General features: G+C 53.8%; 6 protein-coding genes and 1 non-coding gene across 7 annotated transcripts; 3 read left to right on the forward strand and 4 right to left on the reverse strand.

Annotated features, from left to right (window-relative positions):
* Positions 1–646: 646 nt before the first annotated feature.
* Positions 647–4,003, forward strand: hexA (putative Woronin body protein HexA; the record flags this gene model as incomplete). Its single annotated transcript, XM_024851767.1, has 5 exons — positions 647–703; positions 1,736–2,103; positions 2,511–2,703; positions 2,818–3,722; positions 3,792–4,003. 4 exons carry the CDS (start codon positions 647–649, stop codon positions 3,685–3,687), a joined length of 1,488 nt encoding a protein of 495 aa, XP_024701196.1. The 3' UTR covers positions 3,688–3,722; positions 3,792–4,003.
* Positions 4,004–4,591: 588 nt separating this feature from the next.
* Positions 4,592–4,663, reverse strand: P170DRAFT_t168. Its single transcript has one exon. It is a non-coding gene; the product is annotated as a tRNA-Arg (tRNA).
* A 1,397-nt stretch (positions 4,664–6,060) lies between these two features.
* Positions 6,061–9,113, reverse strand: P170DRAFT_390183 (putative transcriptional regulator (Cti6)). The gene is made up of 4 exons (XM_024845895.1): positions 8,169–9,113; positions 7,602–7,883; positions 7,265–7,518; positions 6,061–7,200 (listed from the first exon to the last, which is right to left on the reverse strand). Exons 1-4 carry the CDS (start codon positions 8,753–8,755, stop codon positions 6,497–6,499), a joined length of 1,827 nt encoding a protein of 608 aa, XP_024701197.1. The 5' UTR covers positions 8,756–9,113; the 3' UTR covers positions 6,061–6,496.
* Positions 9,114–11,245: 2,132 nt separating this feature from the next.
* P170DRAFT_429073 (uncharacterized protein) lies at positions 11,246–13,165 on the forward strand (the record flags this gene model as incomplete). The annotated part of the gene is made up of 3 exons (XM_024847874.1): positions 11,246–11,261; positions 11,433–12,215; positions 12,267–13,165. The coding sequence occupies 3 exons, from the start codon at positions 11,246–11,248 to the stop codon at positions 13,163–13,165; spliced, it is 1,698 nt and encodes a 565-aa protein (XP_024701198.1).
* A 271-nt stretch (positions 13,166–13,436) lies between these two features.
* Positions 13,437–14,404, reverse strand: P170DRAFT_255083 (uncharacterized protein). The gene has a single exon (XM_024843045.1). It carries the CDS (start codon positions 14,309–14,311, stop codon positions 13,709–13,711), a length of 603 nt encoding a protein of 200 aa, XP_024701199.1. The 5' UTR covers positions 14,312–14,404; the 3' UTR covers positions 13,437–13,708.
* P170DRAFT_439594 (uncharacterized protein) lies at positions 14,233–15,441 on the forward strand. The gene has a single exon (XM_024849875.1). The coding sequence runs from the start codon at positions 14,550–14,552 to the stop codon at positions 15,210–15,212; it is 663 nt and encodes a 220-aa protein (XP_024701200.1). The 5' UTR covers positions 14,233–14,549; the 3' UTR covers positions 15,213–15,441.
* Positions 15,442–15,513: 72 nt separating this feature from the next.
* Positions 15,514–17,082, reverse strand: P170DRAFT_364881 (GATA-like domain-containing protein; the record flags this gene model as incomplete). The annotated part of the gene is made up of 5 exons (XM_024844669.1): positions 15,514–15,744; positions 15,817–16,175; positions 16,243–16,675; positions 16,732–16,919; positions 16,977–17,082. 5 exons carry the CDS (start codon positions 17,080–17,082, stop codon positions 15,514–15,516), a joined length of 1,317 nt encoding a protein of 438 aa, XP_024701201.1.
* Positions 17,083–18,015: the final 933 nt, after the last annotated feature.

An 18,015-nucleotide genomic window follows, 5' to 3' on the forward strand; every position in this document is an offset into this window, starting at 1 on the left:
GGATTCTTTCCATGTCTCGGGTGTTTAGGAGCTCTCCACTCGGATCCTTGGGACTCTCCGAGCTATCTAGACTACAGGGCAAGTTCAAATGAGAAAAAGGGAAAAAACCGAAGCCTATTCCGCCAGCCACCCAGCCGACCTATTTTTTTCCAAGGCCCGAATGAACGGGGAACGGGGGAACGGGGGGAGAGGGGCCTGGACTCAGCAAGTCTGCACGATTCCCCAGTTTACGAACGAGCCGAAATCGTGTGGCAAATTTCGTTGCACCTTGGCTGCCTCGCATGAGCGAGTTAGTCTGGCACGGGCGGGTTAGTGGCTGGTAAGGCGAGAGCGGATCAGCAATCAGCAATCAGCGCAGAATCCGGAATCGAGCACGCCCCAAAGCAATCAGACTCGGACTCTGAAAAGAGGGCAAGTACCACCGGTGGGGCGCAAGGGTCTCCAATGACGAAGAACCACGATGGCTGGGCGGTTTTGGCCGGTGGGAAAAGGGAAAGCTGCAGGAGGAGAGCTCGTGTTTTTCTTTTTCTTTCTTTCTTTTTTCTTTGCTTTTTTGGTGACCTCAGGTGTGCAGGATACTCCGTATAATTATGTCCGATAGAGATTGAGATCGAACAGGAGAAATTGACAATTTCCCCCGACCGACATGTCTCCGGAAAAGGCCAGGAAACTCCGGAGTGTAGCCGGCACGGGCACGGCAAGGGTCAATACTCAATGGTAAAGAATCAGGCAGCTTCGTAAGAAAAAAGCAAAAAAACTCAATTCTCAAGCGATGATCATCTGGAGCTCTCAGCTCCTGAGTAGACTGATCACGCCAAGGGATCCAGATTTCCGATTCGACCCGGGGAGACTAACGGGTTGCCATGGCGATTTGAGGGGACAGGTTGCTGGCCAACCTCGTTTCGATCGGGGGTTTCGGGAGGAGAAGAGGAAGAAGAGGGGGAGAAACGAAGAGGGACCCATCGAGGCTGCCGGTCAAGGGATCGCTGGTCGAACTTGAGCAAATCATGAATCTGCATGTGAAGAAGCCTCATCTGCAGGCGCTTCGGTCAGGAAAATGGAGCCCAGCCCTTGGAGGCTAGCACGGAGCACCGATTGCGGTGAACGCATCGATTTGAATGGAGGGGGGATCCATCGATATGTATATCTATCGATGGGGTTTCCTCCAGTCTGCAGATTTGGACTGCGCCGGATGGTTTCTAGACCAGGGGAAATGAGAATGCGAATCGAGATGCGTACACAGTAGGATCACTCCGTAGTTACGGCGTAGACGAGAGAGCAGCAACAGCCTCGGGAAGGGAGAGCGCGAGTCAGCCCCGTGACTTTCAGGTCGAGAGGCTGGAGGCCCCCGAATAGGCAAGGCGTGGTAAACAAAGCAAAACACCGCGCGGACGGGGTTTGTGCAGTAAGTATTATTACCGCTGCTCGTCTCTTTCCTCTCTTCTACTTCCTCCTCTCTCTTCTTCTTCCTCTTCCTCCATCCCTCTTCTTTCCATTCTCCATCCCCCTCCATTCCCACATTCCCCTGGATACAGCTTGTTTTCAATAAGCTTATCATCCCATCCCATTTCCCCCCACCCCCCATTCCAATTCATATATCTTACATTCCATTCCCCGAATTATAGATCGATCAGATCTATCATTCTCCCCCCTCAAACCCCACCTCTTCACGAGAAAGACTTCCCCCGAGTAAAAAGTCTTTTCTTGTCTAGCCTTTCGAGTTGTTCTTCAACAGTTCGAAAGGCATTCGAGAAAAGACGCTCAAAGGACAGCCAATCTGGACTTTGACGCCCGCGTCCCCATCCCCTTCAGTGTCTTCCCGTCGTCGTACCGGAGTGACGCTGTTCCTGAGACTACTCTTGAGACTGAAAGAGTAGAGGGAGAAGTCAATCTCGATCGCACTTCGCACGTCGAACGGGAAGATACTCGAACCTCTGCTCCTCTTCCAGACCCCCGTGCCCACGGACAGGAAGAAGTCGACTTTCATTTCCAGCGCGACACTCGTACCACTCACGGTGGTCACGACCAGCACCAGCACGCCCACGCCCACGCCGGCCAGAACCAGAACAACTTCGTCTACGAGGAGCGCCGTGAGACCACTCGGTATCCCGAGGTTGACCTAGCTCGTGAACGGTCAGTACTTTTGTTGTTATTTTTTTTGTTACTGTTTTTTTGTTTTCAGCCTGTGTCTCTGCCGAAAGAAAGAGGAGAAACCACCGGGCGTTGCTCTTGCACCCAAAAATACCCACAGTGGAGAGCACAACAAGCGGTGTCACCCCAAACCGCCTGCCGCCAGTGGCTTTTCAGCTGCTCCGGGGCTAGCATGATCTAGTCCCCAAACTAATTACGTGGCACCAAAACAAATCAAATCAAAACAATCCGTCCCCAACCACTCCCCATATATCACACCAATCATCGGGCCCCCAACCCACTTCTCGTCCTTGTTTGTTTTGTTTTATCTAGCTTCTTGCTTCCCTTACCCGGCCGCTCACCCGCTCACCCCCCTTTAGCTACCGTGAACCTTCGGTCCGCTTCCAAGACCGCCCTCAAGTCTACGATAAGGCTCTTGAGTCCCAGCTCGACATCACCGAGCGTGAATATCGTCGTCGTACCGACCCCACCTACGACGTCAACGTCGCCTACGACCGCCGCTCCCAGGGTCCCGCCGTAGAGACTTACGAACAACGCTTCCCGGCCGCCGACGTCTCTTACGACCGATCTTCCCGTTCGCAGGTTGATCACTCTTTCGACCGTACCGCCTACGACCGCACCGCCGAGTCCCAGGTCTACGACCGATCTTCCCGCCGCCCCCAACAGACCAACGTCTCGTACGACCGCGGCTTCCAGCCCCAGCCTGTCGACTCCTACCGCGGAGACTCCTTCAGCCGCCGCGACCTGAACGTAGAGTCCGTTGCTCCCGCTCCGGCCCCTGCCACCAACCTCAAGGTTTACAAGACCAAGACTGTGATTGATCACCCCCCTGCTCGCAAGATGGGCTACTACGACGACGACGGTAACTACCACTCCTTCCGTCGTGGTGTGGAACGCGCTGCCGACCGCATCATGCACCCTTTCCATCACCATGACCATCACCACCACCATGACCATCATGATCACCACGACCGTGAGGATGTTGTCGTCGCTGCTGACGATCGCGGACCAGTTCGTTTCCGGGACGGTGTTCGTGAGGATGTGCGCATTGTCGAGCCCCGCTCCGGCGGTGGCGGCGGCGGCGCCTCCACCGAGTCCGTGCCCATCCCCTGCCACTTCGTGCGCATTGGCGACATCCTGATCCTCCAGGGCCGTCCCTGCCAGGTGATCCGTATCTCCGTCTCCCCCCAGACCGGCCAGCACCGCTACCTGGGTGTCGACCTGTTCACCCGCCAGCTGCACGAGGAGTCCAGTTTCATCTCCAACCCCTCGCCTTCCGTCGTGGTCCAGACCATGCTCGGCCCCGTCTACAAGACCTACCGCATCTTGGACCTGCGTGACGATGGCCGCATCGTCGCCATGACCGAGTCCGGTGACGTCAAGCAGGGTCTGCCCGTCGTGCCCCAGGGTCACCTCTTCCGTCGCATCCGTGAGGCGTTCGAGGATGGCCGTGGCAGCGTCCGCGCCCTGGTCATCAACGACGGTGGTCGCGAGCTGGTCGTGGACTACAAGGTGATCCACGCTTCCCGTCTGTAAATCTTTTACCGTGAACGGTTTAGCCTCGGGAATCGGTAAGTGTCTGACCCAATCTTCCCGTCCCAATGGTCCCGCGTGGCATTCCAGCTGACGTCACGCCGCAGTCCTGTTTCCACCCGCGCGACGAATCTTCTATTGTGCAGCAAATGATCCTTGACGACCTGCGAATTTTTGTGTACCTGACCTTGGATTTATGGATGATGGGAATGGCCTTGGAAAATGTTCAATTTGCTTCAATCTGTATCATGGGCCTCTCCTTGTAACTAGCAAACGTAATGTTGGAATCTGATTATGTAGACTGACCTGTCTTTCCTACTGTGCCCCTGTGCCATTGTAAGACCAAACCTTGTATCTCAATGGGATATGAACGTCTTGTAATAATATATCGGCCTTGGATTGTGCAGCGTGTGTTCGGAGTCAACTCTGCTGGCTCGAAGTTGAAGGTTTACCTTCTGCAATGACTATAACCAGTCTTTTCAATGGTGAGTAAGACTGTCAATATCAGCTCGAAGGGATATGGACCATTTTGGGGGTATATCAAACCATGTACCTACCTACCTGAAGCATCTGGGAAATATCAGTGTAAATAACGTCGATGTCTGATGGAAAGGGCAAGATTGAATGATAGTCAGGGCCACCAACCACATGTACCAGGCTTTATGAAGCAATCAAAACCGAAGAAAAATTTGACAAGAGAAGCAAAAGTCAGAAGAAGAATAAATAAAAGCAACGGACTTGATCAGAGCTGGATTTGGTGTTGATTTCATTTGGTGGTCAGGCAGCCAATAGACAGCGGAGACCCAACCTTTTCCGGCCCACCGTTGAATTTTGGAACGGCACCACTTTTTTGATCGGATATCCCAATCATACTTCTCGCAAAAGACAGCAAAAATTCAAAAAGAATTGACCGACGCAGGGGTCGAACCTGCAATCTCTTGATTCGTAGTCAAGCGCCTTGCCATTGGGCCAGCCGGCCTGGTACTTGTTGAAGATGGTTGAAAGTTGAGTACATAAAGCAAATATCAGTTTTAGGCACATAAAAGCAAGTACTGGACCAACAATATGGCGGAAACAGCAAGTGCTTGTAGTTTGACCAGCCTCTGTGGTGTCTTTTTTCCAATGCCTCAAATGCTGGAACTGACTCAATCTTGTCCAACAAATTGTTAAATTTATCACAAGGACAGCGGCAGGAGTGAATTCAACCACGGCGAGAATAGTCTCAACGAGCGCGCACTTGGAGATCTGGAAGTAGAGAACACAAGAAGTAGCATTCGAGGTCTAAACCAAGAACGTTCTTCTTTCAAAGCGCGGTGAAGTCCGTGGAATAAAGGCAGGTAGCTCACCGCGCTGCAAAGATCGCATTCATATCAGATTCTTGTGCCCTATCGCCAACAGAGGAAGAGGCCTAAAGGGGGGGGATTCGACCTTCGTGGTCGATGATGTTGTCTCCAGTACAGGCTGATATTCTAAATAAGAGAAAAAGCAGGCCAGGAACGGCATGTCGATCACCAAACATCAATGGCCATGAATGATCTGGAGACTGCATAAACGTGACTCATCGTCAGTAAAATGACTTGATTTGGCCAACTATTACGGAGTACATTGGTGGCATCCAGAACCGTAAGAGCACTCGCGTTTTGCTTCGATCCATGATCTGATAAAGGTGAGGCAGTGGTACAGCTGTGGAGAACAAGCAAGCTTGTCACAGAAGTCAGGATAATTGCCTTCGCTCGGAATCCCGGCTTTGCTTCCCCGGGTCAGGAGGATAATATGCAGCGTAGCTCAGAAAGAGGGGAAAACTAGATGATGTTCGCGATATGGAGGGCACCCTGGTGGCTGGCTGATTCCTGATCGTAATCTGTTTCTTCCATGATCAGTCTCCTGTAACTGGTAGGGATGACTGCGATAAACCATTGAAGGCAACTTACAAAGCATCGATGATCTGACGTACTGCCGAGGATCTTCAATTAGAGTGAATCGGAGGAATACCCCGCAGGCCAAGACATCGACCACATTGGGGCACGCATACAAAGCACAATTGATCGAGTGTGATTGGAAGAGAAGAGAAGAGAGAGAGCCAGCCTTCTGTCAGGGATCCGATCCTCCAGCGAGGTGCTTGCCTCTTCGGGCGGACACGTGAGGGCTCCAGGGCTGACCCCGCACCTTCCTTTTCTGCAGCAGAACCGATGATATCATTTATTCGGGGGAAGGAGCGTTGGGTTGGTACCTAGAGAGGAAGGAGCAAGTCGTGTTTATTGAGAGATCAAACGCATTGGAAGATCCCGCAACAATGGAGCCCTCAACGCCATATATGTTTAAGACCAAAACGGCAAGATCAGACAGGAGATAATAATGATAATCTGCATGAGAAGAGCCATGACTACCTATAAATATAGAAACAAAGAAGATAAAGAAACAAATTCAAACAGAGAGCCAGAGCCATGCAAGTTCTTGATCAATATACTCCTGATCACACCAAGCGAGAAAAGAAGGAAGGCAAGAGATTGGATATAACGCCGGCATGCCGGATCAATATGAGAAGAAAAGATCATCCGAAGAAAAAATCAGAAGGCCGGTTGCCATAAGAACTCATGTAAAAACGCCACGACCGGATCCGGTTCAAGATGCTGCTCCAGTAGCCATATTATACATATCCACATTGTGAAGAGAAGAGACAAACAGGGTATCGTGCGTATCAAAAGCCCCTCCCGCTATGGGATGAGGCTGCCCAGGAAGAAGGTATAGATAAATCTCGGAAATGGAGGCGATAAAGAGGAGTCACAAGAGGAGAACAATCCGGACGGTGAGGTCACCGTTCTCCAAATTTACCGTACTCCTGTTGCCATTTTAACAAATGCCGTGTGAGAACATCCATCATCTCAACACTAGTAAGATCCTTGAAATCTTTCTCCGCAGGTTGCCCGACGCCAGCGTCACTGTCGGCGGTGCCGGTAGCGGACTCGCCCTCACTTGCTGTCGATAGCAGCACATTTTCGAGTTGATCGCCCACGGCCTTCAAGATGATGCCATTGGGTCGTTCCCCGTTACCGGGTGGCGTGGTGGAACTCTCGCCGGCGACAGCCATTTCCACTTGCATTCGTGATATAAATTCCAGTATTGCCGCAACCCGTCTCTTCATTTCATTCAAAGTCGTCCGCTGATTCACGTAGCGAGGCCGACTGGGTTTTCCCGTCTCTCCCCCGTTTATATGCGCCCCATTTGCGCCGCCCACTCTCGGCGAATCCCCGCCTGTGTCATGCGACTGGCCGCGCCGCGGAGAGTTTGCCATAATGCTCGAATCGCCCCCATTGGTATGGACGTCGCGGTCTCTGGTATATTGATTACGTCCCACTCGAGTTCGGCGTGCAGGCGGTCGACCGGATTTGCGGGTGGAGGGACGCGGAGGCGCAGGTTCTTGAACAGGGGCGGGCGGCTCTGGACTGGGCTGCGGAGGCGCAGGGTCGTTCGCAGGCGGCTTGGTTGGTGACCCCGGTTCGTGGTCGGAATCGGTCCCTTGTGTCCTCGTTAGCGTTGACTTCCAACCGATTATGACGCAATAAGATTCTCATAAACATACCGTCGCCTTTCCTTTTATCGGTCTTCCCTTTCCGTCGAGTTGTCGTCTCCGGATTTTCCGCCTCGGGCTCTTCGGCATCTTTTGTCTCCTTGTCACGTTGACTTCGAGATGCAGCCCTTTGCCTTCGGACCCCATTTGTGACTGCCTTTGTTTTCTCATCGTCCGAGGCAGGTTGGGAACCGGGAATGCTCTGCTTCGAGGTGGCCCCGGGGGAAGGGGAGCTTGTACGCTGTCGTTTTGGGGCCTGCTTTTGACTATACGCGCACCGTTAGCGGCAATTCTCGGCCATCTCCGCAAATTTCTCCCGCAATCTTGTCCGAGGGGTTGGTCTACTTACGCTTCGCTATCACTGCGACTCCGTTTAGGCCTCCGAACGGCTGCATCTTCCGCAGCTGGACTAGTGTCTTCCTTGCTCTCCTCGATTGCACGGCGGATCAGCTCCTCTTCGTCATATGCAGCGTCACGGCTGTTCATGGTCGAGCGACGTTTAGGATTGGCGGCTGAGTCGCTCCCGCGAGATTTTGGATCCTTGGAGCGCTTCGCATTATCTCGTGAGGATTCCCGAGATGATGCTGCCGTCGAGGGGGGTACAACAGGGAGGTATGTGGATGAATGTTGTCTGCATGATTGTAAGCAAAATTGTCACAAGGGGCAAGTCAATGGCGTTGACAGGTAGGAAGAAGTAAAAAAAAAAAGGTATCGGGAAAAAAGAAATCGCAAGGAAAAGAGCGGCAGCAGAGTATTGCACTGGTTTTCCAGGTCTGGAAGACACGCAGTCGAATAACCCCAAGAGAAAACAATCCAGGGAAAAAAAAATCGAATTTTTTTTCTTCCTTCGAATGCAACGAGCGACATCTCTGAAGAAGTCTCTGGAACCAGAGGTAGGGGTAATATTCAAACTTACCCATTGGGTTCGTTTTTAATTCTGTGGAGGTCTTTCCGACACTCCTCACAGAAATATTCGTCGGGGCTCATCGCTTCATCCATAATGCCCACGCAGCCACCGTGCTGCCAAACTTTGCAGGAATCACACTGGATGAACATGCTGCCAATCTCATCGGACATCAGGTCCGACGAATCTGCGGACAAGTTCAGAGTCGACTCATCCTTGAGTCTGCCATGAACCCCGTTGCGACCGAGAGCCTCTCGACGAGAAGGGGGCAGACCCGGATATTCCTGCTGACCACAAAGGCACCGAGTCACCTCTTCTTCGTCGTCTTCTTCCGGTTCTTCCTCCTCGCCATCACCGTTTATACCATTGTCCTCCTCGCCTCTGGTGCGCTGGCGCTGGCGCGTTTGTGGGAAGTCATTCTTGGAGCCCTCATCTGCATCGTCGATGGACTGAGACCGGTTGGGAGAAGGGATTTTGTGGTTCGACCTAGTGCTCCTTTCTCGAGTCAAGGAGTTGGAGGAACTAGACGAATTTGTGTGTTGAAAAACGGCGGGCGAGGGTTGGGAGGTGCGAGCACGAGAGGAGCGACGAGGAGTCATGATCGATGCGGGTAGCTAAGGATATAGAGGAATCCGACAAAAACAAAAGAAAAGAGGATATAGAGGGAAAGGGAGAGAGGAGAAAATTTTATAAAACAATAAATATAGAGGAGAGCCGATCCAGCTCACGACGCAGACGAACAAAAGCTAGCCGTGGGCAAGCTGTCGCACGCGGGTGGAGAGCTGGGATTCGACAGCGACTGGTACAAGGGACACAAGAGGGGGAGGAGAAAAGAGAGAGAAAAGGCAGTGTAGGATTCCGCGGCAATTGAGAGCAAAGACATATACGATCCAAAAACTGCGTCGGGAAGCCCACGGCGAGAGCGAGGGCTACATAGTCTGGAGATTGAGGGAGAGCGAGAGAGAGGGTGGGGAGCAGAAAAGAGAGGAGGAGAGGACGAGCGAGCGAGAGAGAGAAAGCAAAAGGAACGCCGGGAACGGGACGCGGTTTGCGGTCAACCGGCGGCGGCTTTTCCCCGCTTCTCCCTCAACGCGACCATCTCGCTCGTCTCTTTCCCTCTTTCTTGCTCTCGTTTCGCTGATCGCTTTCTGCTGCTTTTTCTCTCTTCGGCTCGACGTCCGGCAGAGTGTGTTTCCCTCGCGGTCTGTCGCACTTTTGACATGGCCGTGTCGGTTCAACCGATGACGATGAAGAATCCCTCACCCATTCCAACCAGAGAGAAAGAAAACCCCGCTTCCCACCTTCGTCGAAGCCCCCTTTCAACTTGCATTCCTCCCCTTGGTTTTTCACCTGGGAGTTTTGCTCAAACTCTGCTTACTAGATTTCGGTTTCCCTATCCTCAGAACGATTACAGTCTCGGGCCAGAAAACCCGAAGAGCGTCGCAACGAAGGCCGATCCGTTCCCTCTAGTCGAAATGCCTCTACGAGAGTACCAATTTCCCCCCAGTGAGCGTCGGAGAAACACCTAAATCCCAATAGTCATGGCATGATGGTATGATGGTATGATGGTATAATGGTATACATATCCAATCCCCGGTTCGATGGGCAACGTCATACAGACTGGGGCCGAGGGGATAAGCTCTCTCGGTCTTCAGAAACACCGGGACTGCCACCCATCGCGCGGCAGGATGGCCAAGCTCACCTAATCCCGGAATTGTGTCGCGCGCAAGAATGACTGCGGAGAATGTCTAATGGACGGGTCTAATCTCTCGACGAAGCAAGAACACCATATATGACGAGTGAGATCATTATGCCCTGAAGGGAGGGAGAATTGCTCCTATTCTAGCTTTTTGTAGAACTTGGTATAACCCGGGACTTGCTGGCTACCGAACGGCAAAGGAGGTGATCCACGCAAGGTGCGCTGCTCAGTCCTGCGGCTTGCAGGGTGCCTGGGATTAGTTCTGAGGGGAGACGGAAGGGAGGGACGGTGATGGCGGGAGGACGTCGAGATTGTCGGGGTGGGGGTGAGGTGGGAATTCAATCTTTTGGGTTAGAGATGGGAGTGATAGCACGAAAAATGAGAGACGAGAAGAGAGACGAGAAGAGAGACGACAGATTATTGTCGGTGACGATGAATGAACCGTTGATGTCAGGCAGAGGGCAGACACCCGAATCGGGCCTAGCGGCAGACGCAGGCCTCAGGCACTCCAGGCCGGGCCAGCGGCCAATCAGCGGGCGGGAATCGCGGAGCCGGCGAGCAGGAATTATTAACGGACATTCGCTCGATTCCCCTCCGCCTTTTTCCTCCTGGATATCGACGGGACGGTCTAAGACCTATACTTCCCCTCCCCTCCGCCTCGCTCGCGCCTTTCGTACTTGTGTTTGGCCTGTCTGTCGTCGGACTTCGGTCCTGCTCGTGGCCTCTTCCTCTTTCTGCCTTCTTGCTGCGTCTCGGCGTCGATTGGTTTACCCCCCTTTTATGGAGTAGCTCGTTCGCTCCGAACGGTCGGTCGGTTCTCGTTTTCTTGGTTCCTTGGGATTCTTTTACCGAACAACAAAAGTCTGCAACCGTTGGCTGCAGTTCAACCACCGCTACTTTCTTTTGGGCACCTGGTAAGACCTCTCTACTGTCCCTTCGCCGGATCTCGGTCTTGCTGCGGGCTGTGGAAGACCGGCAGAATCCCTTGGCCACATTAGGCACCGAATGTGTGGGCGGCGGAATTGCCAGCGTTGCTGTTCGAACCTGACAACTGACGGTGGGTAGTGCGGTCTAGGAACTTCTCCATATTTCCTCCATCCCTCCCACTTTCCTCCATAATTCCCCCGTCCAATTTCGGGATCGAGAAGGAAGTCTGAAAGAAAACCAGCCCAGAAAAAAAAAGTATCGGTGGCTATAGATAATCCGGTGGTCAATCTGGAAGAAGGAAAAATTAAAGGAACCTCAACCAAAATCATAAAAGGAAAACAAAAAGCGAGGGAGAGAGGCTCACACCTTCCTTCTCCGCCCGGCATAGGATTGGAATATAAGGACACAGCAGAAGCCGTTCGGCTGCGGTCGTGGAGGTCGCGAGAGCCGAGATTCTGGCATGATGACTGCTACGTTGAGTATGTGCTTCTTCACCCAGAATGTTTGCTCCTCTTGGGAAGACATCGTCTGGCCTGAGCGTGTGCAACCTGCTTAGAATCGGATGGCCAACTCCCGCGAGAAAGAGAGAGAGCAAGCGAAGGAGAGGATCTGCTGTTGCTCAGGTGCTGATATTGTCCCCTTCTTCGCAGATGGGATGTATAATACGGCCCCCGATACTCCGTCCCCAGTCTATCCGGACAGGCTGATTCGTCCCCTTCCCAAACGTACCCTGCGCTCGCGCTTGTCGTCCGATGCGGCCGATACGATCTTGTATCCCCCGACCCCTCCGGCCACGCAGCTCTTCTACGGGAGTGGAGCGGACAGCGGGGAGGCCGTGAATGAATCCAAGATATACGTGCAGCAGAGCGACGGCCCGGATCAGACGCTCGAGCGGGATCCCCATCTCCTGTACGAGAACGGCGTCGACTTTGAGAGCGGGGACGAGGACGGTCCGGTGGTGGTTCGTCGCAGTGCCGGCTTCCGCGGGTCGTCCTTGTCGCCGTCTGCACCACCCCAACCGCTCCCCAGCAACGGGGAAGGGCCACCGACCAAGTCGGCAGGTCCTGACGGGTATGATGCCTTCGAGAACACTAACAATAAGAAGAAGCGCAAGATCCCCACCCCGGGCAGTTTGGGAAGCCACCACTCCACCCTCTCGCCGGAATTCTCCAACATGGGCCTGACGAGCTCTGCCCAAACACCTCCCGCACAGATGGATGGAAGCCATGTGAGTACCTTCTATGGAACGGGGAGCCCGGCATCTCCCGTCGCCAGTGGGAACTCGGGGTCGGGACGGGGCCGACTGGCGCGTCACCCGCCTCGCAACGGTCCGGGGAGAGCTCCTCCAACGGCCGTTCACGCGCAGGCAGGCATGCCTCAGGGCCGAGTAGCGGGTCGTCGGGACGGTCAGATGTCCTCGCCAGGACCGGCAGGTATGTTGGACAGTGCTGCCTCGGGGGATCATCCCACTCATCCGGATTCAGGTGATCCGGCTCCCAAGTCGGAGCAGGGAATCATCTCCGCCGCCATAGCCAATGCTGCCGCTGCCGCGTTTTCGTCGCCGCCTCGCCCGGACAACGCCAGTATGCTCGAGCAGCGTCAGCCCACCACCCCCACCAAAACCCAGTTCACCTTCACCTGCGAATCGGACTCGTCCAAGGGAATGGCAATGCAAGCGCAGAACACGTACCCAGCTCAGAATCGCTCTCCCCGCTCTCCCCGCTCCCTCACCCCCACGGCATCGAATTCGCGAGCCTTCTCCACGCAAGGAACACAAACCAGCCCGCCCGTCGCCTCGCACATGAACCCGCCCGCTGCAAACGCCGAACCGCCGCCGGCCGATCGGAAGAAGAAGCGGTCCCCGGGTAGTATATACGCCTTGGCTGCGCGAGGGCGGAAGGTTCAGCAGCAGTACACCAATCTCCAGCACCCGCCCGGCCTGGAAGACATTTGGATCTGCGAGTTCTGCGAGTACGAGAGTATCTTTGGGCGCCCTCCCGAGGCACTGATCCGACAGTACGAGATCAAGGACCGCAAGGAACGCAAGCGCTTAGCGGAGAAGAAGCGACTCCTGGAGAAGGCGAAGATGAAAGGACGCAAGAACAAGAAAGCGACGAAGAACGCCGCCAAGAACTCAAGCGCCCAGCCCGCGGCGTACGAGCCGGGGTACGACCGAACCTCCGCCGACCATTCTTCCATGGGGCCGCACGGAGGGCACGAAGACGACGAATCGTTAGCCAACGACCCCGAGGACGAAAGCATCGCCGCGCCGCCGCCGGGACCGCCTCCAGCCGCGTTCAAGTCGCCGGTGCCGCCGGGACCCCCGAAGCTGGCGTCGGGCGTCAAAGGCGCGGCGGACGGAGGGACCAATCGACCGCCCTGACAGTGGTGCTTTGTCGTGAGCGACCTTTGTTTCGGTTTCTTGTTCTTGGTTCCCTGCGCCTATCTCGTCCTTCTTGTCCACTGCGCCGTATTCCTTTTCCATTGTGTCTTTCTGTTTTGCAGTACTGATTAGCCTTTCTTTTCTCTTTCTTTCTTACTTCCCATCCTTTATGGTTGTCTTTTGCAGACGATTTTGCATCAATGAATCCCCACTCCGGTTTGACGAGGATCACGCCAGCCGCATAATGAATGTGCATTGAAACGTTTCTGTCCTTGGCTTTTTTCTTTTAGGTCAGGAACATGGTATTTGTGGAGCAATATTTGATTTTTATTTTTTATTTTTGTCTTGGGGCCTTTCTGCCTCAGGAGGGTCTACAAATGAGCATCGATAATTTTAGCAGGAGCTGAGTCTGAGAGGGGAGGGAGAGCGTGAGAAGAGGAGGAAGGAGTTTCGCCGATGAAACGATCCAGTTCGGGTTTGAATAGGACTGTTGCATACTTAGTTTGATTGGAAGACTGTCACTTGGCATCTGCCTGATTTTTGTTACTCCGAAGGTGTGCATTGTAGACGTGAAGTCCCGCCGGTAGATCCAATCGCAGGCCCTGGTTGTGCAGGAGTTAAATATAGCTCAACCCTGGAGATCGTAGCTTGTTTCCTTTCTCTTCCCGGCGCCTGGCCTCCTCCAGTCAGATCACTCGTCCAGTTCTTCAGAGTCCCTCCATTCTGCACGACCCGCTGGGCGCTTGCGGATGTCGCTGAATGAAACTCGACGGCCGTTTGCCTGCAGCCCTTGGCGCGCGCGTATCTCTGACGGCGGGTTTCGGACGCAGCAGTCGACGCCGAGATCAATGGACGAGAGGCGCCGAGGGAGGTGAGTGGTCTGTGGGCGGTTATTATTAGGTCGGGCAGTTTGGAGGACCTACCTAGACAGGGATGGGATGGGATGGGATAGGGCAGGGAAGAGGAGACTGGGGATCTAGACAGGACTGCGTGAATAGGCATATAAAGGGATGAGGTTCTCGCCTTTATTGAACCATTCATTCCATCATTCATTCGATTCATTGACTCTTTCACTTCGGCTTTCCTTTGTTCCTCTCTCTTTCGGCGCATTGTTCTGCTCCTTCTTTCATACTGCATCCATCCCATCCTGAGACTCGTATACCGAATACTTTAATTGACTGCGCTGGCGCATCCTCTGTCTTTTTTGACTTGATCTTCATTACTTTGGTCTTTCCTTCGGACTATACTCACACATACACTACTCTACCACCTATCATTTGCCGAATCGACCCAAGTGTCTCAATTCACAACATCTCATTCCAACCCTACTTAATCAAACCCTCACCACCCACCACCCAAAACAAAAGCGAAAAAAAGAAAGAAAATGTGGTTCATCCTCCTCAAAATCTTCAAATTCGGCTTCAACCAAGCCAAAAAGCACAACGCGAACAAAAAAGGCCAACACCCCGACGACCTCTCGAACCCCAGCTCCTTCAACATGGCGGCCCGCTCCTTCGGCCAGCCCTCGCCCCCTCCGCCCAAGAAACCACTCAAGCACTACCTCGCGCTGACCCTGCACACCCTCCAACTCATCTTCGGCATCACCGTCCTCGCCCTCTACGGGTCTGAGATCCACAACGCGCACGAACGCAACGACTCCGCCGCCCCGGAGGCCGTGTATGCGGTGATCACGGCGCTGCTGGCGCTTGTCACGGCTGCGGGGCTGCTGGTGTATGTGGCGTTTGTGAAGGCACGGGCGGTGGGCGGTAAGGCGGGGGTGTTGATGGGGCTGTTTGCGTGGCAGGGCATTCTGGTGATTTTGTGGCTGGTCGTGTTTGGCGTCTTCGCGGCGAAGTATCTGGGCAGCGAGAAGAAGAAGATGCGCAGGGCTGTGTGGATCGATTTGGTCTGTCTGGTCATGGCGGTTGGGGCGGCGGCGTGGGCGGGTTTGAGGTGGTGGAGGGGGAATCGCGCGGAGGGAGATGGGGAGGAGAGTTTTAAGGGGGTGCAGCATCAGCAGCAGGAGGAGGAGAAGGAGGTTGTTTAGTGGGTTGGTTCAGGTTGGGTCTTTGGTTTGGGTGGTTGGGTTGTGAAGGGGAGATGGGGTGGGATGTGTTGTTATTGCATGAGTTGATGTTGCATGGGTTTGTTATTCTGTTCTTTCTGGAGTTGGGTGATTTTACTAGAAAACGGAAGATGTACTCAAACAGAGCGGTTGCATTGATCTTTCCTGATAATACCAATTCATCAGCGTGTACTACAGTTCCTCCAATCCATGATCGGTTCTCCAGATGTAGGATCCTAGTCCTGATAACCAGCCTATCCTAGTCTTCTGTCATGTCATGCTATCATTCTGCCGAATTCAACGCGTCCTCGGGGATGCTCACAACCTGGGTGTCAGCTTGTTTATTGCGGCTCTCTTCAATCAATACGCTCAGTTGACTCCGTCCTTTCGGTGCAGACATCGATGTCTGAGGCGATGGAGTCGCGTCGCCGGTCATGCGCCCTGCACTTGACATGGACCCCGTGGCCGGCGTCATGATTGGAATCCCAGAGCTGGCAGAGGTGGGGGACACCCACTCGTCAGGTGAGGGTCCGGGCTTTGAATATGGTGTGTAAACGGCGTCGCTGGGGAGAACAACCTCTGAGACGTTAGTTGTGGCTTGAGGTGCGGCATTGGTGGCGTCTGCATCTGCAGCTTCTCCGAGCGACGGGACTAGCTCCTCGTATTCCTGCCGTTTTCTCTCTGCGAAGCGCGTGCGGAAGTCCTTGTCGACGAGTGACGACGACGAGGGCTGGGGCGCGTAGTTCTCTGCCGAGAGGAAGTTAACATCATAGTGGGTGAAGTCGTCGCGGGTCACGTAGCCCCATTTGGGGGGTGTCGACTTGGTCCCCTGCGAGGGGACCCATTTGTCGCCCAGAATGCCTTTAAGACTGGTTAGAAATGATGCGGGGAGTTCATTTGTGCCGGCCGTTGTCTCCTTGGCCTCTTTACCAGGCTCGGGAGGTTCTAGTGATAAATTAGATGTCAAGAACGTTTGCTGTTGCTAAGATCGATGACTTGGTATAAAACTCACCCTCCACTGATGGCTCCTCCATCTCCGTCGTGCTGCCGCTGTCCTGTTCCGAAATTTGAACCGGGGATGTGGAGGTCAGCGGAGTTGGGATCCGTTGCGGACTATGGGTACGGGTACTTGCCCCGGAAGATGTTTGGGAGGACTTGCGTCGCATGAGCACGGGTCGCCGCTTGTTACTTTTTGCCTTGCCTGCTACAAAATAGGCCTTCCGGCTGGGGGGAGGGACTGGAGTGGGAGGGGTGGATGGTTTGCGAGTGATACTCTGTCCTCCAACTCCAGTGAGCAGCAGTCGCGTGGTCTTCTGCGTTTCGCCGTGCGAGGTATTTGATTTCTTTAAGATGGGTGGGGGCATAGGCGTGCGACTGGACCCGTTGCTGGATGGCGATTTATCGTCATTAGGGGCTATGTTAGTGTGAGATCGTGCTTGGGGTGCCTGATAACGCTGGTCAGTGTCCCTACTGAAATGGCTCTATGATCTTCCGCTCGCACCTTGGTGGTTGTCGGCTGCGGAGTGGCGAGAGATAATGGACTAGCCTCTGATATGCGTAGAAACAGCTTGGCGAGTCTAGACCCATCTATCGATCTGCAGAGGTCCTCGCTGCTCCAGATTCGCCAGAAGAAATTCTCCAGTCTGTGACCCATGTCACCCTCGTGGACCGAGGCATTCGCACTATAGGCTACGTTGTGTGAGTCAGGCAGGCCCCCCCGTACTGATAGCAATCGAGGGCACTCACCCTTCCACAACTGCACAATGTCACCGACATCCACTGCAGTCTCATCCTCCAGAGTCGACGGCACCTGTCCTGTTGACGACACCAACCCTTTAGGAAGCTCATCCATTGTAGAAGAGCAAGGCGACATTGAACCGAATACTAGGTGGGCAGCAGAGTTCCGGTAACTACATGATCAGAGGGGGGAGAGCGGGGAGTAAAAGCGATCAAAACATCAGAGAACGGGAAACAAAAGGAGTGAAGAAAGGAGTTGGAAGAGAAAGAAGGGCGGGGAGAAGGCCCCAGCTAGCAAATATATGGCAATGACGGGGTTTCTGGCGGTGAATTCGCGAGGCAACAAATACTGATTTAGCAAAGCAGGGAGGCAGGCAATATAAGATAGGGCCAATGAGTAACGCGTGAAGACCGGGGAAAAAGCAGGCTGCGGCGACTGGGTGAGGGATTCGATGGCCAGTCTGGGGTAACAGCTGCAAGGGCCGATGGTTGTCAGTGGCCAACGAAAAAGAAACGAAAACAAGCACCCAGCAGGTTAGCACCAATAAATGGGTGCAGCCATGTCGGCACCAGATACTTGCTTTCTGATTTATTATTTCAGCCGCAGGGTGCAGAGAAAGAAGCGACCAAGCCCTTCTGCGTAGTTTCACCTTCGGATCAGTCGATCGATCTTTTAGGCACCTGCTGCCTTAATCTATCCAGCCGGAGCGTTCCGATAAACTAAGGAGTAAACAGCCGGAGGAAGAGGGATCGTCTTATTGACGTGGTGATTTCTCTGACAAAAGAAAAACCACGTCAGTCCTTGCCAGCCGAATTTTTTTCTTCTTCTCCTCCTTCTCCTCCTTCTCCTTCCTCTCGTATACGAGCAAACGAGGGACAAAGAACCGCCGTCGACAGCCGCGGATAATCGGAGCAATGCAGGGCCGGGCGAAAAGTCGGGTGTATTTTTACCCCAGGATGTGGATGTGATGAAGAAGTGAGCGATGCATGGAATATATCAAATCGACAGTGGCCGCCCTTCCCCCATCGGAAACGATCATGCGAGGTC

The sequence above is a fragment of the Aspergillus steynii genome (genome assembly GCF_002849105.1).
Source record: "Aspergillus steynii IBT 23096 chromosome Unknown P170scaffold_7, whole genome shotgun sequence".
NCBI classification, from domain to species: Eukaryota; Fungi; Ascomycota; class Eurotiomycetes; order Eurotiales; family Aspergillaceae; genus Aspergillus; species Aspergillus steynii.